The 24,739-nt window shown below is 47.7% G+C and overlaps 7 protein-coding genes and 1 non-coding gene across 8 annotated transcripts; 4 read left to right on the forward strand and 4 right to left on the reverse strand.

The window, feature by feature from the left end:
- Window positions 1-5,267: 5,267 nt before the first annotated feature.
- Window positions 5,268-6,582, reverse strand: ASPACDRAFT_126370 (uncharacterized protein). The gene has a single exon (XM_020196919.1). The coding sequence runs from the start codon at window positions 6,324-6,326 to the stop codon at window positions 5,286-5,288; it is 1,041 nt and encodes a 346-aa protein (XP_020051910.1). The 5' UTR covers window positions 6,327-6,582; the 3' UTR covers window positions 5,268-5,285.
- Window positions 6,583-6,710: 128 nt separating this feature from the next.
- On the reverse strand, window positions 6,711-8,375 carry ASPACDRAFT_1883260 (uncharacterized protein; the record flags this gene model as incomplete). The annotated part of the gene is made up of 5 exons (XM_020198323.1): window positions 6,711-7,246; window positions 7,307-7,566; window positions 7,641-7,824; window positions 7,888-8,164; window positions 8,242-8,375. The coding sequence occupies 5 exons, from the start codon at window positions 8,373-8,375 to the stop codon at window positions 6,905-6,907; spliced, it is 1,197 nt and encodes a 398-aa protein (XP_020051911.1). The 3' UTR covers window positions 6,711-6,904.
- A 486-nt stretch (window positions 8,376-8,861) lies between these two features.
- On the reverse strand, window positions 8,862-10,132 carry ASPACDRAFT_1875687 (Gfo/Idh/MocA family protein). Its single transcript, XM_020198063.1, has 3 exons — window positions 10,036-10,132; window positions 9,700-9,984; window positions 8,862-9,630 (listed from the first exon to the last, which is right to left on the reverse strand). The coding sequence occupies exons 1-3, from the start codon at window positions 10,087-10,089 to the stop codon at window positions 8,902-8,904; spliced, it is 1,068 nt and encodes a 355-aa protein (XP_020051912.1). The 5' UTR covers window positions 10,090-10,132; the 3' UTR covers window positions 8,862-8,901.
- A 916-nt stretch (window positions 10,133-11,048) lies between these two features.
- Window positions 11,049-12,893, forward strand: ASPACDRAFT_47461 (uncharacterized protein; the record flags this gene model as incomplete). The annotated part of the gene is made up of 4 exons (XM_020201963.1): window positions 11,049-11,648; window positions 11,698-12,307; window positions 12,365-12,560; window positions 12,620-12,893. The coding sequence occupies 4 exons, from the start codon at window positions 11,049-11,051 to the stop codon at window positions 12,891-12,893; spliced, it is 1,680 nt and encodes a 559-aa protein (XP_020051913.1).
- A 1,096-nt stretch (window positions 12,894-13,989) lies between these two features.
- ASPACDRAFT_35770 (uncharacterized protein) lies at window positions 13,990-15,723 on the forward strand (the record flags this gene model as incomplete). Its single annotated transcript, XM_020200153.1, has 5 exons — window positions 13,990-14,174; window positions 14,224-14,245; window positions 14,332-14,381; window positions 14,429-14,758; window positions 14,820-15,723. The coding sequence occupies 5 exons, from the start codon at window positions 13,990-13,992 to the stop codon at window positions 15,721-15,723; spliced, it is 1,491 nt and encodes a 496-aa protein (XP_020051914.1).
- A 1,234-nt stretch (window positions 15,724-16,957) lies between these two features.
- ASPACDRAFT_64075 (uncharacterized protein) lies at window positions 16,958-18,720 on the forward strand (the record flags this gene model as incomplete). The annotated part of the gene is made up of 4 exons (XM_020203959.1): window positions 16,958-17,002; window positions 17,069-17,400; window positions 17,473-18,265; window positions 18,436-18,720. 4 exons carry the CDS (start codon window positions 16,958-16,960, stop codon window positions 18,718-18,720), a joined length of 1,455 nt encoding a protein of 484 aa, XP_020051915.1.
- A 472-nt stretch (window positions 18,721-19,192) lies between these two features.
- On the reverse strand, window positions 19,193-20,653 carry ASPACDRAFT_1891459 (Zn(II)2Cys6 transcription factor domain-containing protein). The gene is made up of 2 exons (XM_020198624.1): window positions 20,317-20,653; window positions 19,193-20,072 (listed from the first exon to the last, which is right to left on the reverse strand). The coding sequence occupies exons 1-2, from the start codon at window positions 20,503-20,505 to the stop codon at window positions 19,644-19,646; spliced, it is 618 nt and encodes a 205-aa protein (XP_020051916.1). The 5' UTR covers window positions 20,506-20,653; the 3' UTR covers window positions 19,193-19,643.
- Window positions 20,654-22,160: 1,507 nt separating this feature from the next.
- ASPACDRAFT_t290 lies at window positions 22,161-22,233 on the forward strand. The gene has a single exon. It is a non-coding gene; the product is annotated as a tRNA-Lys (tRNA).
- The last annotated feature ends 2,506 nt before the right edge of the window (window positions 22,234-24,739 follow it).

Raw genomic sequence — 24,739 nt, forward strand, 5'->3', positions numbered from 1 at the left:
TTATATATATATATATTAAAATAAATAAATAAATATAAAAATAATAAAAAATTATAAGCTTTTTAATATAACATAAATAATACTAATAATATTAAAAAAATTAAAAAATATATAAAAATATATTTATATTATTAATATTATTATTAAAAAACTACAGTATTTCTAAAATAAAATAATATTATTTAGAATATATATTTTTTAATAGAACTAATTTATAATTTTTTATTATTTATTATTATATTTTTAAAAATAATTAGTTTTTATACCGAAGCAGCAGTACTACACCGCTATTATATTATTAAAATAATTATATATATAAAAAAGTCTAATTATTATAAATAATTCTTATAATTATAATAAATTATTAATAATCTATTTATATATTTTTTATATAATAGTTATAATATCAATAACTCAGATCTTCTTCAGTATTTAATTTTTAGAATCTTATTAAATCTTTAGAATAGTAAGAATTAGTTTTAAAATCAATAGACTGCTATTATTCTATATCTAACTGACCTCTTTATCCTTTATACTATAGAAAAAAGATAAAAAAACTTTTATTATAAAATTAAGATTCTAATATAAAACTTAGCTTTAAATATTAGTTAATATCTGAGGTTCTGTACACTATATATTAAACTAATATTAGCTTAATATCTATATAAAAAAGTTTTATATAAACAGATAAGAAGAATTCTGAATAGCTTCACTTCCACTTTAATAAAACCTTACTTTTCACTCAAACTTTATATGGGATTCCATACAAAATTTAAGTAAGGGGTAAAGTGAAAGTAAAAGTAAAGTAAAAGATAGATAAAATCAATTTCTTGAATAAGTAACTGATTAAACTGATTAAATAAAAAAACTGAAACTGCTTGCTCAACTAACTAAAAAAACAATAGGAATCGACCTTTTATTTATAGCTGAATAGCCATATTGATTTTCCGAGGCTTTCCGCAATCATATGAAAAACACATAAAAGTAAACAAATAAATAAATTCCTATTAAACAGAAATAATAAAATAAATAGAAGAAGATTATTTCAGACTGTTTTTTCTACTAAAAAATCACCGGAACTCGGAAATCCACTCCGCGAACTGGCTAATCTAAGACAGCAAACTAAAAAGCCTAAAATAGCAAACTAGCGAGCCTGAGACTACTAATTAGCTATATAGTTAATACACCCCCGCAGTTTAAATAAGATTTGAAAGATTAATAAAACTGAAGTAAATAAAATACTAAAATAGAAAAAAATAAAAAATAATAATAATCTGATCAATATCAATAAATTAATAAATAATTATATTAAGCTGTTTAATAAATTTAGTATATTTCTGATTCTGAAGTTGCTTAGTCAGACTATTTATTTTTATTTTATTAGTTAGAATTTATTAAATATTAATAGATTTATTAAGGACTTTCTGTCTGAGCCAGTAATTAGCTATATTAATATATTTTAAGCTAGTTTGAAAGAAAAAGATGGAATTAATTAAGATTTCTACTATTTAATAATTATTATATAATATAAAGAAGTAATAGCTAGAATTAAATTTTATTTATTTAAAAAATTATCTCTATTAAAAAAACTGCTTAGCTGCAGCAGTTGGACTAATAATTCGGCTTTAATAGTTAAGAAAATTATATAATATTATTTCTTATTTAATTAATTAATAGATTTATTAAATAAATAAATAATATATTTTATTAAACTAATATAATCTAAATAATCAGCGAAACTAGCGTTACTGGCTATATAAAAGAATATAGAATTAGAATTAAATTTAATAATTAAATTCTTTATTTTTTTAAATAGAAAATAAGATGATTCACAATTCTAAAATATTTAAAATTTAGATTAGTTAGATATTCTAAAACTAACTGGTAAGATTTGGTTATATCAGGCCTAATTCAGACTGTAGGATATAGAACTGATTCTACTTTTTATTAAAATTTATAAATTTAATTAACTATAGTTTAATAGAATAGATTCTGAATTAATTTTTTATATAAAAATAAAAATTTAAGGCTTTTTTAAAATCCTAAATTAAATTTATTAACAATTTTGTTAATATAAATTAATTGTTTGATCTATAATTTCTAATTTTAGCGATTATTTAAAATTTAAATATTCAGAAATAAATGGGCTTTATTAAGGTTTTTTATTTTAAATAATATTATTAATTCTTGCTTAAATTTATTAAATTTCTTCTGATTTAATCTATAGAATCTATAAATCATATTATTTATAAAAATTATTAAAATAATAAATTTATTAATAAATATATATTAATCTTTCTAAATAGGTTTAAGCCCTAGGACTATTAATCTTTGTTTTAGGATATTTTACTAAAGAAATAATAAACGTCTTAATTTATATAAGACTTTTTATAATAAAAAGACTGTTTATTTGTTTTCTAATCCGGGAATTAAATTTATATAGATTTTTTTTTAATAGGACTATTAAGAAAAGCGGTAACAACATTTAATTAGTTAGTTTTAAAATTAAATATAATAATTAGAATTAAAAGAATTCTTATAAATCTAGCTGTAAGTATACTAATATATGTTTCTAATTAATCAGATATCTATAGATTATTTTAAATATATATTTAAATTTTAAATCTGATTAGATAATTAATTTTATTAAATTTATATAATTAAATCTATTTTAATAGTAATACTTCGGTTCTATTAATTATATTAATTAAATAGACGGTCTATATTTCTAAAGCCTCCAACTAGTTAATCTCAGTTTTAGATATCTGAATAAACTAATTATTATATATATAATTTTTTATTTCTTTCCAGTTAGTAGATAAAAATAGAAAGTATTTTTGATTAATATAAGATATTTTATTCTTATTAATATAATAACTATTATTTAAATTATTTAAAAAGCGAGTCTAGTCCTTTTAGAATTTTAGTTAAATAATAATAATTAGTTTTATTTTAGACTTCTGATTGGTTCAACATCTAAATACTCTGTTTTATTAATTAATTTATTAATATTCTTTATTAAATTATTGATAAGAACTATGGTCTGAGGCGGTAAAGAAGACGGTAAATCTAATAAAATTAATAATATATTATTAAAAATAATATTATTTAAAACTAACTGATTAGATAGTGGTTCTAATTAGTTATCTAATTAGTATAGTTCCGATTTGGATATTTATTTTAATATTTCTAAATCCAGAAGTTTCTTATTTAAATTAGATTCTAATACAGATTTTTTAGAAATTAGAATATCTGATTGTTTTAACTGAATAGAATTAACTAATTCAGTTGTTTATTAATATATTAATAGATTTACTAATTCGGTATATTATTTATAGTTGAAATTTTTATTAAAAATAATATCTTAGATAGAAATTATTCTTTTAAGATTAGGTATTCAAATCTTCTAAATATTAGAAGCTTAGTAGCTTATTAAATAATTAATTAAAACTTTAGATTTTAATTTATTTTTTTAGATAAATCACTAATTTGTATGTAAGTATATAATCTATACTTTTTTAAATAAAAAAAATCGGATTTTTTAAATAATTATAAAGATCTCTGTAGAAGACTTTTCCAAACGGTTTAAGAAGAATTCTGAATACCTTCACTTCCACTTTAATAAAACCTTACTTTTCACTCAAACTTTATATGGGATTCCATACAAAATTTAAGTAAGAGGTAAAGTGAAAGTAAAAGTAAAGTAAAAGATAGATAAAATCAATTTCTTGAATAAGTAACTGATTAAACTGATTGAACTGAATAAATTGAATGAAGTAAACTGAAACTGAACTGAAACTGCTTGCTCAACTAACTAAAAGAACAAAAGGAATTGACCTCTTATTTATAGCTGAATAGCCATATTGATTTTCCGAGGCTTTCCGCGATCATATGAAAAACACATGAAAGTAAATAAATGAACAAATTCCTATTGAACAGGAACAATAGGATGAATAGAAGAAGATTGTTCCAGGCCGTTTTCCCCACTGAGGGGTCACCGGAACTCGGAAATCCACTCCGCGAGGCGGCAAAGACGGCGAGGACGTTCTTCAACTGCATGTTGATTTGAGGAGGGGTGGTCCAAAATTGATTGTGAAGTTTTCTGTATTGCTCTGTGATTGTCTGATACTGATGATGAGGGAATTGAGGGATAGGGTTGTCTAGGATAAACCGGCCATTTTATAGACAAGATGTTGAGGTCTAGACCTCGTCCTTCGTCTTGCAAGGATACGATCTCTGATCTCACGACTGAATGCTTGAGGAAGATCTAGATGAGATTCACGAACTGAGAAGGACCGACTCGAGAAGGGGAATGAAGTTCTCGTAAATCATGGCCGTGATAGCGGATACTATAGCCGCTCAGCTGCCCGGCGTGTTGGGTGCGCCGCCTCGTAAACTTGGCTACTACACCTGCCGGGATCGCCACATGGGTCGTTTGGATACCCGGCACGATGGGTCTGTCGAATCAAGCCCCAAGATACTCCTGAGCTAAGTTTTGATAAGGCTCTGCGATTAGGTTTAGGTGATGTCTGGTACCCCCGGGGTCAATGATCGCGACCAATACGAACCCCGCGTCCCACCTGAGAGAAAGTAATCTGAGCGTGGGGCTAGCGCCTGTAGTACCTGCTTTGAGCAGAGAGAAGCGAGGGTGGAGCATCCTGCCTTTCACCTCGCCAGTCGTTCTGGGAGACTTTCTTGCTAGTGGGTGGAGTCATAGGTCGTGTTCTGCGTGCCTGCCATGCTGTCTTAGGGGCTAAGATCACCATATCGCCTCTTCTCTTTGTTATCCTGGCTCTTGGCATGCAATGGTCTCTCGTGGAACAATTTGAGATTGTGGTGAAGTAGTGAGATGACCTATTGCAGCGGATTTACCCGGATCTGGCGCATTTGGTTAGGACAAAGGCCTAGCCTCGGACCCCATGGTCTGCTTGACAGAATCTCGATTGAGGCCTAGCCATCGTATCGCACCTCAAGCGGGGCTGGGAACTAGACCGTCAAGTGATTGTGACGGCTCTCGGTGCTGAAGTCCACGAATCTGATTGCTGTCTTTTGGATTCAGATATCGCGGGGTTACTATTGGCAGGATGAACTGAAGATAGCAGCAAATAGTGCCGGATGACTACACTCCACTAAAGCTGAGCACGGTGAGAACGTTGGTCGGAAATTAGGCATTTTCAACCACATTTAACGCTTCAGGAAATATTACTATCATAATCCAATGGCTAAATAATCTACGCTAATCAATACATCGACGAAAGATGCAAGGTCCTCCCTGCAGCCAAACCCTACACCAGCAACGCAGCCACCACCATCCCAAACCCAACCCACCCGCCACCAGTCAAGAGCCTCGCTGCCCCTGCAGTCGCAATCCACGTCGAATCCGACTGCAACGCCCCCGTCGAACTACTGGCCAACCCACTCTCCGTAGGCGTAGCACTCGTCTCCGCAGCATGAGCTTCACCCCCCTCCTCCTCCTCATTCTTCTCCTGCACATCCTCCACCTCATCCCTCCCATCATCATCTCCATCTTCCTCTCCCTCATCCCCATCAACCACCCGAAACATGGCCGAATACTTCACCTCCTCCCCACCGTCCACCCCAACCACCGCAAACCGATAATCTTCCGCCAGTGTAAGATTCCCCGGCAGCACGCACGCCAGACTCCCCGAGTTGGCCACGTGCGTCGCCACCGTCGAGACATTCTTGGCGGTGGTGGACTCCGCCTCCCTCCCCTCCATGAGGTAGATGCTAACGTGACCGGACTTTTGGTCCTGCGCGACGGGCCACGTCACGATGGTGGTTTTGCCGCGGGCGATGGCTTGGTTTTCGGTCGGGTAGTAGGTTGTTGTTTCTGAGGTGGTGGTGGTGGAATTCTTGGATGAGGGGTCGGGGGCGGTGATGGTGAAGGCCGGGGATTTGTAGGTTGGTTTTGCTTCTTGGGTAGTGTTTGATGTAGAAGTGGTGTTGGTGGTGTTGGTATCGTTGTCGGGGGAAGTGGTCGGGTCGAGGACGATGATGTACTCCTCGCCCGGCGGGATGCGGGCGGGCGGGGACCAGGAGATGGATCCCGAGTTGGTGATGTTGGTGGCGATGGTGTAGAGGTTTGTGTGGTTGGTGGTGGTTTCGAGGTGGATGGAGAGTTTGGCCGAGCTGCGTTGCGTGGTGGACCACGAGATCACGCTGGGGGTGTTGGGGGTCAGGATCGCCGAGGCCGCGGGCGAGGTGATTCGGTAGGCGGGCTTTTGGTCGGGGGAGGCGGTGGTTAGGGTTGTGAACGTGGTGAGCGTGGTGAGGAGGGGGAGGATGTGCTTGGGGGGGAAGAACATGTTGGTGGTTGGGGTGATGCAGTACTCAGGAGAGAGGGTGATGGGCGTAATGGTCTTTGACAGTTGGCTGAAAGGCAACCACGCGGTGGGATTGGCGTGTAGTATATATCCTCATTCGTGCTGTATGGACCAGGATGAAGAGGTTTGATGATCCGGGAAGGCGTGGGTCGTGGAATGTGAGGGCGGATCAGGGCTATCTCCCTGAAGATCTTGGTGCCATTCTTGCCGCTGGCTGATTATACTTGGCGTGACTTTTTGGAGGTGGCTGGAGTTATGCGAAAATACCTTGAAGTCCTTATAGACACCTCTTTTACTTCCTTGACGGTGCTCGATTGCATTTAGTTGCCCTTGAGCGAAGTCACGCCCTCAATTGGCCTATTGATAGTCAGGGGGGCGCTTCGTTGTTCTTCTACTCACTCCCCGCACCACCACAAGGAATGTTACCAGACTTTGAGAAAAGAGCGCCAACACATGGCATTTGAATGTTGAACATTACACGATCAACAAAGATAGCACCCTCCCCAGGATGGAGCTACCGTCTTGAATCATTTTTCCCAGCTATCACTGGGCTCAGACCACTATGCCCGATTCGTTCCTCCGGTCAAAGCCCTATGCGGAGGTAGAACTCCGGCATTCTCGAATGACCGGAACGTCTCAATCCAGGTATCGAACGTCTTATCGTGTCGCGTCCAGCCCATCTTTCTCGCCTTGTGGATGGAAGAGATGGTCAACCAGGATTTCCCGGTCGCCCAGTTGAAGAAACCCCAGGTGCCCCAGCCGAAAGCCTCCACCTTGCCTCCATACTTCTGCACGACCCGCTCCCAGACCTCTTGTTTGTCTTTCGCCCATTCCACCATGTCAATCTCGTTACTGAGGGTTCTGGCCTGCCCTGACGCTTTTTCGAAGTTCGGCGCCGGTGCCTGCAGAACTGTCAATTTTTCCGCACAGCATTTCTTTTTCGCAATGAAGGGCAAACGCACCTCCACGCCGAAATACGCAGCCACATCCTGCCACATGTGCTTCCAGACAAACATATCGCCGTTGACATGATTAAACACCTCATCCTTGCAGTGGTCGTGCGTCGACGCCCACACGGTGAGGTCCGCCAGACTCGGGGCGTAGGAGTTATCGTCGATCGAGTTCCAGAAGTACTCGTTGCCCGGAAAGGTGGCCGGCTGACCGAGCTCGCGGCAGATCAGCATGTAGATCGCGACGGTGAGGGCCTCGGACATGCCGTTCGCTGTATGCTTCATTAGCCACCGGCCGCTTCCTTCTTCCTCTGCCACAGTGAATCTGTATGTGGAAACCCCTCACCATGCGGAGCATAACCATTAATCGCATTCGGCCGGATAATGTTGTACGACCAGCTCCTGCGCCGGCCCTGCACCTCCCGGAGGTAATCCTCCTGGTTATAGTAGAAGTTGTACCCTTGGTCCTCGTACCGCGGGAAGGACTCCTCGAGCGGCACTTTGACGGGGCCCAGGTGGACGCCGTAGTACTGTGTTCGCGTGAGCGTTTGCTTCAGGAAAGCTGTCAGCCACGGGAGGGAAAAGATGCGCACCTTGCCGCCAGTCTGCAGACTCACGCGCTGCAGCGCCGGACAGATTGCATCCACTGCATCCAGGAAGTTGCAGAACAGCGGGACGTTCTTGTCCTTGAGGACGCGGAAATCATCGTCGTGGACGTACGAGGTGAAGTATGCGTGCGTGACCGGGGCGCAGAAGTCGTGCAGCTGCGCGATGAGTTCCTCGACTGGTTGCAGGAAGTCGATCGCCACGAACTCCACGCGGGGATCGATCCATGGGACCGGGAGGGGGCGTCGGGATGAGACAGGATGTCTGTATCAGGCGGAGGAGGTAGACTTTGTCTCGCGTTCTGTAGGTGTGTTTCTAGTTCTGGGAGGGAGGACAGGAACCCGATGTATCCTAGGCCTCCGGCGCGGGTGACGGCGATCGCGAGCGAGCTTGTGGCGAAGCCGCTCATTGGGGCGTTGATGATGATTGGGGACTGGAGCCAGGGGAAGGCTTGGGCTAGTTTTGTGGTGGACATTTTGCTGAGTGGTGGGGGTGGTGGTGGGTGATGGCAAGATGGTGTGAGGCGGAGGTTGGTTTTATGGTACTGAGTAGGTGGGGTATGCTTATGCTTTATAGCTAGTACTGGGTATAGCCAACTCGCCGTGTGACGGTGCGTGGTAAGTGTGAGTGGGTGCCCGGAAATACAGCCGATAGCACCACAATTTATCGTTGCAAAGCATTCCCCGAGATGCCGCGGTCTCAGCCCAGCAAACACCGATCTGTCACCGTCTGGTTTCCTGCCTCAGGCAACGACTCGCTCTGATGACATCTCGCACAGCTCAACAAAACAAGACTGCTTATGTAGTGGTGCCGTGTTGATACTCAGGCTCTGATCATGCTGGTCTATAAGACAACCAATTAATACGAGGAGGATCAGGTAGCTTAAGAATCAGACTGGAACGCGCCCCGCAGAACAGGCCAGTCATTGAGGAACAAGTCAAAAGTTATATTGCAGAACCATGCCACATCTTCTCTACAGAAAACCGCTCCAAGTCCCCAGGCTAGTTCAACCGCTCCCCACTCTCATCAAATCGCACCACCTCCCCAGACAACAAAGCATGCTGCAGCGCCTGCCCGATCAGCATGACCTTCATGCCCGCCTCCAGCGGCAGCGGCACCTCGCGATCCTCGCGCACGGCCGCAATAAACTCCTTCGCCTCCAGCGCGAACGCATGCTCGAACCGTTCCCAGTACTCCGGCTGCACCTCGTGGCGCATGCCCAGCTTATCCGCCAGCACCACGTTATTCTGCCGCGGCACCACGTTGACCATCAGCTTGCCCTCCGTGCCCGTGATCTCCGTGCAGACGTCGTGGCCGTGGGCCTGCGTCCGCGAGCAGTAGAAGTAGGCAATCTTGCCGCCCCAGAACTCCACCACCCCGACCGCGTTGTCTACATCGGACAGCTCGCGGAGCTCGGGGTGATGCTGCAGAGTGCCGGCTGCCCAGCACGCCTTCGGGGTCGGGTTCCCTAGGAACCAGAGGGAGAGGTCGATGTCATGGATGGCGCAGTCGACAAAAATGCCGCCGTTGCGGGCCGCGTACCGCACGAAGAACCCCGTCTCGTCGCGGAGGTCGCACGTGTTGGAACGGACCAGGAACGGGGTCCCGATGGCGCCCTGCTCGTAGATCTTGGCGCTGGCGTCGCGGTAGGAGGCGTCGAACCGGCGGGAGAAGCCCGCCATCACCTTCAACGAGGGCTTGGCTCGGGCGGCGTCGACGACGGATTGCGCCTGATTGCGGTATTCTGGTTAGTCAAGGGACGTGTGAAGGGAAGGGGTAGGTGGGGGGAGATGTTGTACCTCCGCAAGATCGGTGCTGAGCGGCTTTTCGCAGAGGACGTGCAGGTCCTTCGCGATCGCCGCCAGAGATTGACTGGCGTGGACGTCCGTGCTGCTGGAGATCCAGACTGCTTGTAAGCCCGGGTGATTCAGCATCTGGTCGTAGTTGTCGTAGACGGTGATGCCGAAGTCGGTGTATTCTTGGTTGTTCCGGGCCCACTTGACCTCGCTCCCGTCGGAGCTGCATACCCCTACCACCTGGGCGTGGGGGACGCGATACAGCAGTGTGTGAACATGGCGTTTGCCCTGGGCTGGTGTGAGCAGTCGTATCTTTCGGGTGATAGAATCAAGTCATACCATGCGACCAAGGCCGACCACTGCAATCTTGAGAGGGTTCAGTGTTCGGGTCATGTTGGGAAGATTTCGTAGGATGGAAGCTGTTAGAGAGAGTGTGAATAATAGAGGAGAAGCATGATACGAATCTCATGAGAAGTCTTCGCTCTCTTTATACCCTTGATCAAGTACCCTTGAAGCATGAGTCGGAATACTGTAAGATAACCTAAGATAACCAAGCCCTTGAGAGCGCCGGCACCTACCGTATCGGGTAATGCTGAGCCCGCCGTGTCCCCGGAAGTGACCCCGCCGCTACTTGCCCAAGCGGGCAATATATTCTTCGTCGCGGCGCCGGCGCACAAGCGACATTACTAACAAGAGTATCAACCTGCAGGGCTCGGTCTTCAGAAGCAAAGATGTGCTCGGTCATCTAGACACTGGTCTAAGAAAAAGCTCGGATGAAGAGAGATCATTTCCCTCTTGTTGACAGGCGTAGCACACACCACGATACTACCTTTATTCCTATACTGCTTTATTCTCGATTGAGCAATGAACATTGAGTAATGCCACTTTAGAGTGTACTCCAAGTGCATCATCAAAGATGTCATGAAAAGACTCCCAAGTGTGACCTCCAAAGCAACGATCGGAGTGTTTTTTTCCTGGATGTGGGGAAAAATGGAGTGCGGGGTCAAGCTCCCCGCTTTCCCATTTTGACTGCGAAGAGCAACCGCCGCCGTCGACTCAGTTCCACAACAAACCAAAAAGAAAAACTTCATCACATCCACCTACCAATATGATGTCAGCCACAGCCACGGCATCTAATGGTCAGACCCCATGCTCCAACTGTCGAGGTATGCCTTGACCTCCACATCGGTTCACCCAGGCGCTCTTGCTAATCTAGCGATTGAATCAACCATCCAGAAAAGCACGTGCGCTGTGAGTGATTCACAGGCTAACATATCTTTCTCAGACCTTTTTACACTAACTCTGATCTTGTGCGAGGCTTTAGGTGATAGGCTACGTCCAGTTTGTACGCGATGCAAAAAAAAGGCTGGACCTGCCAGCCGGTCCAACGCAAGTCGCCGTTCCGCCAGGGATCTACGGCAGGCTTGGACGCCAGCTTCTCAGGAAACCAGGCTTGGGTGAGCAGTGAGCCCAAGCGGTGGAAGTCACTCTTGAGCCAGCAGCAGACCTCTGATGGGCTGGAGGAGCCGACACGCCACCTCGTTCAGGTTGCTTACGTGGAGAATTACGGGGTTCTGTCGTCCCCGGCGGAGACTAGTGGAGGAGCATGGATACAAACTGGCTCGTCATCGTCGAGCTCTCCTCGTTCACAATCAACAACTCAGGTTGGGCAAAGTGAAGTGGACAAGGGGCATTTGCTCGCGACGCAAGGGGATACCACGCTGCAACGCTTAAGCTCAGGGCATTTGCAAGAAAGCACGGGATCATCCGACGCGCGTTCGGCCCTGGCTGGCCAGGTTCGCCAAGGAGCCCGTGGATCAGCATTTGTATCAAGTCCTTCGAGTGAACTCAGACGCAGGCATGGCGAGGAGTCACCAAGCTATTTCGCACACCAAGCATTCTTGCAAGAAGCTTGTCTACTTCGATACTTCATTGAGGAGATTTCACCCTGGGTATGTTGAGCTCCATTTGCATCGAGAGTCAACCCCTAACATAGCGCAGTTCGATCATTGCGATCATCTCAGGCACTTTCGATTGGAAGTCCCTCGGCGAGCACGGCACTGCTCGACCGTGCGAAACGCTATTTTTGCTGTGTCGGCACGGCATCTCGTGCGCCTTCCCCGATACAAAACCCCGCGGGGAATTGTGTACCAGGGACAATTACTCCCGGATATGGAAGATGCCACCGCGGTTGAATACACACTGAGGTGTATACCCGACCTTGTCAAGTTTCCCGACGTATCGGACCCAATCAATCAAGAGAATATTATGGTCGCTGCAGTCATCCTTCGCCAGTATGAGGAGATGGAGGAAGACATGGACGACGACGGACCTGCGGAAACTGCCGCACAGAGCCGAGTCAACTTTCTAGCTATTACTCAAACAATCATCGAGTCCATGATGTCACATCGCCTTGAACAGTCGCTGGCAACAGCAGCATACTGGATCGCGATCAGACAGGAGGTATACTACGCGCTAACAAGACAACGTGCACCGATCATGCAGTTCCAGCCCCAGGACTGGAGGAGAGCATCGGTCGCAAATAAGTTCATCATGCTCGCTAGCGAGGTCACGAAGTGGTTCTGGGAAGACCGATCGATCGATAAATGGGGTTTGTCTCACTGTCACCTGAAAAACCCAGAGGAACGAGCATAGCTGACACGTGTAGAGCGGCTTGTGCGGTGTGAGCGGCAACTGGTGGACGCGTGTCGAAGCGAACTCGTGCCTATCCTCGAAAAGCGAGCGGAAAAGCTGCAGGGCCAGATTTTTCCGACCATCTGGTATAGCTCTGAGGATCAAGTAACGGCCAGTCAGCACCTGGAGCTATCTAGAATGATCTTGACTGCCGAGAGTCCGCATCTTGAGTGAGCCTACCCCGTATCACCAACCGCATAGTCGCTTGCTAAATTGTTGACAATACAAGGAACGCAAACCGGGCGGCACATCGCAGGACGGAATCCCAAGTCCGCTCCATGGTTTTGAAGATCTGTGGCATTGCTTTGAATCACATCAATTGCAAACCGGCTCTGGTCAATGGTGTAATTGCTGTGACTTTATACGGGGAGTACTTCACGGAGGCTGAAGAACGAGATGCTTTGGTGGCAGAAATCATCCATCGAGCTCAAGAATTAAACGCATGGCCGATGCAAAAGCGGCATGAGCGACTAAAACAGCGATGGCGCTCCATGGACGGATAAATCGGATGCCGCCTTGGTGACCGCCCGCTGGGAAATAGTGTATGTGCTGCCTCAGGCCTTCATTCTCTCTCTCCCAACCACCGACATTTACGTGTGCTGTATCTACAGTACGTCGTCAGTCCGACTTCCCTTCTCTGGGATGCGCTGCGCTCTCTAAACCATGCGGCCCTTTATCCACGCGTTATGAATCTTTTAGCTAATACCTCATCCCATAGGGGTGCCGTCTCCAAGTGATGACGAGTCAGAATGGGGATCATCCTCCCTTCGTCTCAGGGTGATCAAACCATCCAGAGATTGCGAACAGCATTACAAATCCCGGCTGGGGCCGCTGAAGCGCGCCAAAGGGCTGAACCATCACGTTGTGCGCGCTGGCTGGTCGCATGTTACATCCTCAGCTATGATCCCATACCTGAAAGGGAAACGCCCAAGGGGCAGCATGATATCATTTCTTCCTGACGCCCAATTATTTTCCGACATCACCCCGACATCGAATGCATTGGAAGCTTGCTTTTGTCGTGCAAACTATAATTGTCGGGTACTTGATCCTCGCTTTTTCACATTCCAGGCCCAGTGTACCCGTATCCCAGCGCCGTCTTACAAAAGCTGAAGCTATGACCCTTTCGGCCGGCGCCAGGTCTTCGTGACCACGAGCCATCATCAGGCGACCCACTTGTCTTCGTGGACGCGACGATGCTGATGTGTACAAGCACAAGATTGTGAGTCGCGTGGCGTGTATACGACTCAGTCTCGTTTTGATGCACATGCAAAGGAGCTAACTGCTAGTGCCTGAGCCAATGGTAGCCGGCAGCCCGGCATCTCAACTTTAACACTTCGAGTAGCTCAGGGCACTTGGTGCATGGTCGCTGTCCGTCCGTCGGCTACGCTCCTGTACTTTGATGTCTTTTCCGGATCTTTTTAGGCAGCTGGCTCCTAGCGATTATCGATTAGAGGTGAATGTTGATCTGCCTGGCACCAGTGACCACCCCTTTGGCCCAGTGTAAGAGGTATGTATCCCTTGTTTAGGGCTCTTGTGCCGGGCGTTTAAAATCAACCTAGCAAACCAGGGTGATGACCAAGAATTATCAATGATTTCACGATGGGTGAATTGAAGCTTGCAGATTATACTGACCTAGATCGTCTTGCAGCGGAGCATGAGTTGGAGCTGACTCCAGACGGAGCTCACCTGCGATGGGGCAAGACCAACAGGAAGCATCCACGCAACTGGCATCCAGCACGCAAGACCTATGACATAACTGTGATCGGTCTTCTGGAGTTCTTCACGTGAGCATATCTAGCCGAATCCGTGGCGTCTGCTAATGGAGGTTTATAGGACTGCGATGAGTACTTCAGGGGTGAGTCAATACATTGCAATGATCGAGACTGTGTGGGGGACCGTCAGCTAACATGTCTACAGGCCGCAACTGCAAAAGCCGCACAGCTCGAGCTAGGCACCGGAAAGACCTTCACTTTGTTTTTATACGTTTCCACGTGGGTTTGATGCTCTCCACATCTGGCGTTGTATTGACATGTCTTAGATACCTTCTGGGTCAGGGTCTAGGCGGTGTGATTTTCCCACCATACTCGGAAACGTTTGGTCGGAAACGGCTCTATGTCTTGAGTGCTCTCTTGTATAGTGTCTTCTGTCTTCTGATCGGCGCCGTTCCCTCAGCCAGCGCTCTGGTGATAGGACGCTTGGTCACTGGATTCTTGTCTGCCATTCCAACCATAGTCATTACGGGGAGCATCGAGGACTTGTTCAATTCACAGGATCGCATATGGGTGATGCTCTTTTATGTTGCCATGGCATGTCTCGGGGTCAGTGCGGGTCCCATCATGAGCTCCTATGTCACTTATCGATACGGATGGTATGTTAGCTCGAATTCCAGTTCTACATCTGGCGCCGATTGCTTACGCCACAAATTACAGGAGATGGGTCTTCAACATCGGAGCAATCGTGACCTGTGTTCTTGCAGCGATGCTCATGTGCATCAAAGAGTCCCGGCCGTCATTGATCCTGGCCCGGGAAGTCCAAGCGTTGCGCAAGTTGACCGGGAACGACTCGCTGCTTGCCCTCAACCCGGACTTCATGCCGGACCTTCGCACCTTTGCGCACGTGGGACTCTTTCGCCCGTTACGATTGTTCTTCACCGAGCCGATAGTCTTCGTCGTGACCATGGTGTTCTCTGTCTGCGTGGCCCTCATCTATCTATTCGCCGAGGCTCTTCCACCCATCTTCGAGGCCTTTGGCTTCAGCACGGAGGACTCCAGCCTGCCCTTCCTCGCCCTCGGGTTGGGGTTCATCCCTAACATCGCAACCCGCATTCTCGACTACCGCATAACACAGCGACGCCTGAAGGAGGGCCTGAAGGTGAAGCCCGAGCACAAGTTGACGGGCATCTACATCGGCGCCCCCGTCCTCGCCCTGTCGCTGTGGTGGTTCGCCTGGACGATTCCCCCGGTCGGCGCGGCCATCCACTGGTTAGTCCCCGTGGTCGCTCTCTTCTTCACCGGCTATGGCCTGAACGAGATGGAAGTCGTCGTCTCGCAGTACATGGCGGACTCGTACCTCAGCTATGCCGCCAGCGGATTCGCCGCCCTCTCCATCGTTCGGTCTTTGCTTTCTGCCACCTTTCCGCTGTTCGGCAGTGCCATGTTCGACAGGCTGGGCGCGAACGTCGGGATGTCGATCCTGGCTGTTGTCGCGACGCTGTTCTGCATCGTGCCACCGCTTTTGTCGCGCTACGGGGAGCGGATGCGCAAGAAGAGCAACTTCGCCAAGTATAGCTTGCAGGTGTATGCGGAGAACGGGGTCGACTCGGACTTTCGCTAGGGCTCTCTTTGCTCTGGTGGTGGATGTGACTTGCATCGTTGGTCGATACAGCGCCAGCAAATTGCACCACCGCGAAACATGTATGACTCCTAATGCTCGGGTGGCCGATAAGGAGAGAAAACATCACGACTACACCTTGGAACTTTTTCTTGATTTCCGATTATGATGACGATAAAAATGGCCTTGTGTATGTACTCGTTGCGATGTCATATAATGCTTGTTGTCTGTGGATTTAGGTAGAGTACAATATACAAAAATCGTTGGTCGCAAAGGCAGATATCCCTTCTGTAGCTTCTCTGGCCTCGGGTTCTACTGTCATACCGCGGGCATTGGAAGAGTACCCCTCAGTCCTTCGACAATTCGCAAGGCCATCATCAAGGACATTGACCACTGTCAGTTTCAGTGGAGTTGGCCCGGGGGCTCTGGGATTGGGATACGCGGGCGTATCCGATGCTGGGGACGTATGGGCTCTTCGAGGAGGGGAATTGGTATGGCGCAGACTTTGGCGATCGGGTTGAGGCGGGGTTTGGGAAGGATAGGGAGTGGCTCTGTAGCATTTGTTTAGGGCTGTGGGTTGAGGGTGGTTGGGCTCAGGGGGTGCACACTAGATGTGCACATACAGTTCCTGGGTTCGGTCTTTGTGTACACATTAATTCCTTACATAAATGATTACATCAACTTGTACCAGATCCAAATGAAGACAGTGTGGGGTTTGTGAAAGGAGCTGGCCCAATGGTTGTGTAAGTGAACATTCGAGTTGGAAGTCTGGGTGAACCAATCCCAGGCTACGCTGATATCATTTCCGGGACGAGCCTTATTGTGTGGGTTCGGTTGTTCGGTTGTTCGGTTACGACATGACCTCACCTGGGGTGTTGGAACTCCCCTCCTTGTGAGAACTAGTGGTGGACGCATGTCTTCTGGTTTGAATTTAAAACCTTGAATACTGTTATTTTGGTGCTGCATTCAGGTTTCGAAGCCGGATCCAGGGAATCTCCCGGTCAAGGGACGTGGAGCAGATACATTGTGTTACATGTGAATGAACAATTACTCATTTGTCAGAATAGGGGAGGTGCTAGTGCGTATGGTTTAGCTGATGATTCATGACATCACGATGAAGTCTGAGTAGTTAAACTGTGTAAAAAGTCTTGTTGAATGTTGATACTATTCACAGCACAGGTTGTTGTCCTAGACCTTTTGTCCTCCGTAACCCCATCTGTACAATATCTTCGTTGCAATGGCAATCATATTCCGGCTGTTTATGGATGAGTTATGGTCAGACGTGAGCTACTTCGCCCTAAGTGATGCTTCCCACCCGGCACAGCTGATGAGTACTGATGAGTGGTAGTTGACTTATGGGGACCTGGCTGCCCTGGCTCGTGTCTCGCGAGAGCTCAATGATCTCGTCAATCCTTACCTCTACCACACGGTCCGCTTGCATAGCCCCGGGCACATCGATGCCCACGACAAACTCCTGATGAAGCTGGACACGCTTGCCCACCCCGAATTCAACAAGATGGGGTTCATCAAGCGAGTGATCGTGTCCGGGACCTGGTATTCGACGTATGCCTCGATCGACTCCTGGCTAGCGCCGAAGAGAATCCTCTCCCCAGCAGCCCGGTTGCTTAGCAGTCTTCTATGCAGCTGCGTAGTCCGTATGCCGAACCTGGAGGAATTCGTGTAAGCGAGCACGCTGCACCACATGTCTTGAGGGACTCTTCGATAACCGATGCGGGTGACCCACGCCCACAGTTGGGATATGCAGGTCTCCCTAACCCAGTACCTGGTCTCGAATGTCGTCCTGCGGCCGATGCTCCGGACTCTCCAGCTGCGCATGGGCACCGACTGCACCCCCAAGCCCTTCTTCCGACCCCCGCTGAACATGAAGCTCTCGATGAGCCTGACGGTGCTTTCCCTCGTGCAGGTGGACGACGCGGAGGTGATGAGATCGGTGGGAGCGGCGGTGGCGAGCGCGACGAACCTGCGGGAGCTCACGATCTGGGCGGATAATAATTCCGGGATCAGCGTCAGCACCCTATTCGAGAGCTGGCCCACACATCTGGCCTCGCAACTCCACCTGCTAGACCTGCGCGGCTTCGCTGCCCTAGGGGTCACGCCTGCCGACTTCTGGGCCATGCTGCGACCATCCAAACTCACCACCGTCACCCTGGACTTTCTCGACCCAAACTCGCTCGCCACCACCGTCCGAAACTTCTGGGACGCCGGGCTCGAGGCGGACTTCCGCCCTGTGCGGCTCACCACCAATATCCTCGACAACTCGATCGACGGATTCCTGCGCGCCTTCAGTGGGCTGGAGGCTTTCCATGGCATCCCGATCCGCGGCCAAACGTCCAGTCAGCTGGTGGTCTGTGACTCGCTCTTGGAGGTGCTGGAGACGCAGCATGGCGCCACCTTGAAGGTGCTGGGTCTGAGCCTGCCGTGCCACGAGGACCGACCCTGCTCCTGCGCAAAGTTGCTGACCCTGATTGCATCGAGGTTTCCGCAATTGGAAGAGCTTCGCATCCGACAAGATAAGGTCGACCTGGTGAGAAAAATTCTCTTGTTTTGCTCTTCTCCCTTGCCCTTCGCCCTTTGACTCCTCCTCCTCCTCCTTCTTCCCCCTCCCTCAATTCTCCCCTTCATGACGATACTCACCAGCTACAGCTTTCATGAAAGCACAGACTGACAAGATTTCATCTCTCCCACCACCCGCAGGAAGCCATCAAGTCCGCCCTCTCCCTCCCCAAACTGCAAGTCCTTTACATCGACATCAAAGACGACTTTTCGGCGCCCACTTCGGAATTCCTGTCCGTCGCCGAAGGTCCCCTGCGCGAGGGCTACGGGAAAGAGCTGCGATATCTCGCCTTCAGCGACGACACCACGTACGAATACTTGAGGGAGGAGGGCAGTTTCTCGAACGCGCCATCTCTCGTCGGGTATATCCGGGGTACTGTCTTGCTCCATGAGAAGATGTATGACTGGGTCGGGACTGCAGTGTGAAAAGGGGAGGGGGCAAGGAAAACAAAAAACAAACTAAAAACGGCAAAAGGAGATGAGAAAGCAAGAAAAACAAAAATGTTACATCCTGCTGTGTAAACCTTTCTGATCTCCCAGCGTTGGTTCTCTCGCCATGCCTCGTGTGGTTTCTTTTTTATTCCTTCTCAGACCGCTTCTGGTGTTCCTGTTAAATCCGATGTACCACACACAGCCTTGCAAACTCTCTCCTAAGTTGAAAAATACATTCGAATAGGATTTCTTGAGAAGAGGTATAGGTGCAGCTTATATGTCTGGTTATCTAGTCCAAGTCGAAGCTTCGACGGTGCAGAAACGAGAGTCTCTTCCCGGAAGAGCATAAAGGCAGCATCAGCATACACTGAACATAACATACACAAGACAGTCTATCGAATGCGGGCTAGACAATACAATCACCACATGGACAAGTGACAACTTCTCTCAGAATGGAGAAGCTCAGCATTTCAACCGTCCAGTTTATGCGCAAGCAACTGTTTGAGCCGATCTCACAAAAAAATCAACACACACCCCCCTCACCACTTCCCGCTCGCGTCTCCTCAACATTCAGTAAAGAAGTAAAGTAGTAGCTCCCTCTCCGTGGCACAGTCCCACTTTCCGTGCATTCTGCCTGTCGGCTGTTTCCGCCGCTATTCCATCTTGCTTCATCTCTTGCTCCCTCCGCGTTCCTTTCTCCATTGTTCTACCCTCTATCCATTTCTCCAGCGATGACCCCCCTCCCCAAGCCCTTCCAGCAAGAAAGGGCATACAGCGACACAAGTGTAGTATATGGTGCCATCGTAGGCAGTTCCCTCACAAAGGGTAGGGCGAGATCGAAAGAGGAGGACTAGAACGAAAGCGAAGCTCTCATCCTCCACCTACTCCTCCCTCCCAGATTTACCCCCCCATCAATCCTATTCAGGTACTGATTCCAGGCCAGGTTCCGCGCCATGTTTACTTTTGCTGCCGCTGCTGCTGCCACCGGCGGCGGCGGCGGCGGCGGCGGCGGCCTGCGCCTCCCTCTCTCGAATCGGCTTGATCAATTCCTCATCCTCGGGCAGGATGGGCGTCCGGTCGTCCGGGAGCAGGGCATCCAGGAGGGCGCGAGTCACATCCTCGGGATGATTGGCCTGGATGATCTCCACGGCCGCGAAGATGAGCGCCGGGTCGTCGGCGCGCGCCAGCCGGATGAACTGCTCGAGGAACTCCCGGTAGTAGCTGGCCTGCTGCCGCATGTACTCCATGGTGGTCTTCCGGCGCCGGTCGCTGTGCGGGAGCAGGATGCATTCCACCTGGTGGATCCGGCACATGGTGCATGGGACCCCGGATTCATAGGCAGTACACTGTTGGAAGGTGGAGTTCCCCGTTGGATCCGGGGGAAGATCTGGTTAGAACAGTAGAGAAGGAATGGGATGAAGACGATTAACAGGATAATGAAAGACAGGGGGAAATTGGGATTTGGGGGTGGGAAGGAGGGAGTTGCTTTTGCCTGCAGTGAGGAACCCCTCACGGGGAGTTCTCATCTTCTCTCTCTCATCGTGCACCAACAAATAACATTCGAGCCGGGGTGGGAAAGGGAGCATTTACTCTGGTGCGCTTCTCTCTACACTTCACGCAGGACGATGGGGACCGTTTGACTGCCTTCTTGGCATTCCCCGGTTTCGAAGGCCCTGGCGGCTCTGGAGGATCGGAAGCCCCCCGTTTCGAAGGCACGAGGGTCGGCTTCGGGGCGAGAGGGCGGTAGGCGGTCGTGGAGCCGGATCCTTGTTGGGCCATGACTTCAGGGACAACAAGGACTCACTGGCGAGCTGAGAAAGAAAGGTGGGTCATACAGGGTCGAAAGGAGGTGGGAGTAGATGGGTTCTTTGTTGTGGTTGTTGTAGTGCTAGTAATAGTGCCATCAATAACGTTGATAAGCGGCGAGTGTTTTGGTTTAGGGGAAACCGGAGATGAAAACTCATGCGCTAACTATGACACGTCGGCGCCACTGCAAAGTTCTGGAAGGCCTGCCCGCCCCAAACCTTCAGCGGATGCATTTTCCGGAGGTTCTTGATAGGCTGAGAATCCACAATCTACGGTCGTCCATGCACGATGGGGAGCCTAAGGCCTCGAGCTTTTCTATTCAGCCTGCCCCCCCTTCTGCACCCTTGCCTATTATAGACAATGGACAATGGACAATGAATGCCCGTGAGACAATATGGTGGACTTTGGGTCAGTAGCTGTGAATTTTGTCTCATACCCACGGGAATTGCTAATAGGCGCAAGGAGAAAGTTAAAGAAAAAAGAAAAAAGAAAAAAAAAACCCCCCCAAGATTGACTCAACCCCCGGATCTTCGGTAACATCGGAAACAGCGCTTCCAAGAGTCCAAGATAGCTGGATCGCTTGTGGTTAAGTGCCCTGGGGTTAATTAAGGTTTGTCATCTGTGATATCACCGTCCTATGCTCTCTGCCAGCATTGAATCGGTGCAATATACAGCGTTTTCAGAGATCAACAGGCAGTCGAGTCCTCAGTGTCGTCCTTCAGTATTGCGCGCTTGTCAGGGTTCAAGCAGGTGCATTGATCCCTTGTGAACGAGGAGCCTCGGCCGGCGATTCTCAACCGGCAATTCAGGTCTCATTCACTCAGATCCGTGGCCCATCGGTCATGATGCATGCACCTCTTTGACTCAGAACCAGCTACATAGGATTAATCTGCTGATCAGTCAGTCTTCCGGGTTTCCCTGTTCGATGGATTAACTTTTGTTTTGTGTTTTTGACTTACCCTGCCGTCATGGCTTTCACATTCCTCCCTTCACTATAGCCGTAACCCCTTATATGTGAGAGGCGGTTCTGTAGTTTGCCCCTTGGTGAGGGGCCGTTTTTCTTGGGGGGGAAGGGTGGGTAAAATTCAAACCGCTCAATCTTCAATACGTTCTCTGGTCATGTCTTTTGGGCACGCAATAAGAGTCAAGAGAAGTATTTCCCGTGGCGATGTGCTGGGCCGGGGCTAGCAAGGAGGCGATGCTGAGGTCTTCTCATGCAGTTGCTCGGCCGAAAAGGGCACATGCAGAACAAGCCTAGTCGAATCATGCTCCGAGGATGGTAAATCCGGAGCGGAACCCTGGTTGGACTCGTTGTTGCCGACAGGAAGAAAGAAGAGAGGAATATATTTCCAGCGCCAACAAAAGGAATCTTGCCAAAGAGCGTAGGAGAATGGCGTCACATGTAGGCAGGTTCGTCCCTAGAAGGTGCGTTAGAAAAATATGGGAATGAAAAGCAACTTCGGTCTGACCACGTCCCACATATATGCGACCGCATGAGCGAACCCAAGGCTCTGTATAGTGTGTCAACGCAAGAATGACATCGATCCCTTGAGTCGAAGCGCTATCTTTTCTCCTTCCGTCAGTTTTGGTATATGTAAGCACAAGTAAGTAAGGCCTTCAACAAATTAGCCCGGCTAGCTCAATCGGCAGAGCGTGAGACTCTTAATCTCAAGGTTGCGGGTTCAACCCCCGCGTTGGGTTTTCTCTTTTGCTTTTTTTCGTTCCACTTGTCCATACCCATGTTAAAGTGGGGCTTTCAGCACGCAAATGTCCCTTGTCCTGCTTGAAAACAGACAAGACAGCGAGTTGAAACCTATTATCAGGAAGTACAGACCACAAAATATATTTCAACATCCAAAACTATATCGCATGGCCGGCTAGAATCCACACCACTTGTATTTTACCTCTCGTGCTTATAATACTCAATCTTAATGGCAATAATACTACACGTCCGACCATTACGCAACTCAGGGTGCTCCATCTATTTCCGCTAGGCTCAATGACATTTTGACAAAAGAATTCGTTGCTCTGTTCGGGCGCCGACGCATCCTCTACCAATTTAGAAGGAAGTGCTTTCTGGTCCATTCTGTCACCCTGTGTCCAAAGACCTGCCTGTCTTGATTGTCAGCAAGTCATTAATCGCGAAGTTGGCCTTTTTCCAATGTCAAGGCTTGCAAACCGAGTACTGCCGATCCTACTATCACCACTTACATTACCTTCTTAGATAGGATGTGCAGCCCTAAGCCGAGACTGCCGCCTCTTTTCCCCTTTGAGTCCCTAGGTGGCATTTTTTATTTCTGCACCTCAATTCTTCTTTCTCTGTGCGACACTCGGGGCCATCGACAGTCTATCTCTGAAGTTCTCATCTTTCTAGTCAGGGCCATCTGTTTACATTACTCTATTCAAGGTCATGTTGTCAAGTTGCATATATTAACAGTAGCTCTTGTGCAACCGTGTCTTTATCCAGTAAACTGATACTATCACACAGGAGCCAGTCCTTGATCATGATTACGAAAACATTGATGACCCCTTGGACGGCCTGCTGAAGAGCTATGAGCTTGCGGGAAGCTACGAAGGACGAGCTGGAGTCGATCAATCGGTGATCTATAGATCTATCAGGATCAAAATATTAGCCTTGGGGAAGCATGAGTTTCTGGCATGTAGTCCTGGAATTCTATGTTCGACAGTGACCTTTTTTCTTTCCTGGTAATCACCCCTTGTCTCTAGGGTTATCGAGCTAAACATCTCGGTCAATAGACCTGGACTCCAGAATTTTTTCCCCGACGTACCTTTGTCTTCGATGGCCAGTCTCCCGGCAGATTCATTATTTGCTTGTGACGAAGCGGAATATCTCTCATATGTTTGGGTTTCCATTCAATCCTAACTACTTCCTTGGGCGACCAGTACCTTCTGTCCTGAAGATCTTGTGTGGAATTCTTTAGTAGAATGAGTCCGTGTGCTGAATCCTTTGTCCATATCGAATTTCGTCGGCAATAGGATACATTCATCTATAGAAATGGCTCATCCGCTTTTAAGGATACTAAAGTCTCTCGATTTCAATGTCATGAGCGACTCCATCCCCGAGTCTTTGTCCCTGTGAGCACCATCTAGAGATCTCCGTCAAAAACTCTTTGAGCTGTATTTTGTCCACAGCAAACATAATGAAGTCTTCCTAACATATCGGAATATATACCACAGACAAGTTCACTAAACTTATCGCACTTCCCAACATAAATGTCTATAAATATGCCCCAAAGACACTCTGTTTTCGACTCCCATCTTCCCCACAACCCACCAGACCTGACACAAAGCCAAGTCTACACTAACATCTACAGCCAAATCACCCGGACAAAAACGACACCCAGTCACAATGGAAGCAACAGGAAATCCTCCCATCTTCGGCATGCTCGAAGACGTCCCGTACGTCATTGTGGAAAACAACCCCGCCCAGACGCCCCGTCACGTCCGGGTCCACACCCTCCTACTCCAGGAGGCAAATATCCCGCGTGACCGCTGGGTCGGGTTCGCGAAACGCGTGCTCCAGTATTTCTGGAGCCGCGAGCCGCAGGACCATCGGCGCCGCGGCGCGCTGGTCATCTACGAGGACCGCGTGCGGTTCTTCCGCGAGGACTGCTGGGGGATGCACGAGGCGGTCGAGTTCGTCTTCGACAATGAGCTCGAGTGGTACTCGGGATTTCCCTACACGCATGTCATGCGCGGGTTCTACATGGCCCTGGAGGTTTGAGTGGAGTTGGACCCGGCCACATTTCGATCAATTGTGGTTGGGCGTAAGCGGTTGAGGAAAGGTGAGTATTTTTTATTGTGTTTGTAGCTTCTCAGTTTGAGAGAGGGGTTACAGGTAAACATGCAAAGAAAAAGAAAGAAAAAACGGTTAGGAAACGATAATCAAAATTGAGCCCAGGTAGGTCTCCATTTTATCTGGGGAGTGCCTAAGGGCGTTTACTATTATACACTTGATCTATTTTACATAATATTCATGTTGATACACCGTTCTGTGGTCATAGGATGGTTTGGCTTCGCACCTAGGCCTTTTATCTTGCAGCTTGGCATTAACACTGTCTTGTGGTTGTAGACTCAGGCACTGGAGGATAATCCACCGTACGTCATGGAAGATTTCCATGGATGTTTTGCAGATCTTTCATTCAGAGTCTCATACGGGCTCTAGAGATCCAGTAGCGAGAGCACG

This window comes from Aspergillus aculeatus, assembly GCF_001890905.1.
Source record: "Aspergillus aculeatus ATCC 16872 unplaced genomic scaffold ASPACscaffold_19, whole genome shotgun sequence".
Classification (NCBI taxonomy): Eukaryota; Fungi; Ascomycota; class Eurotiomycetes; order Eurotiales; family Aspergillaceae; genus Aspergillus; species Aspergillus aculeatus.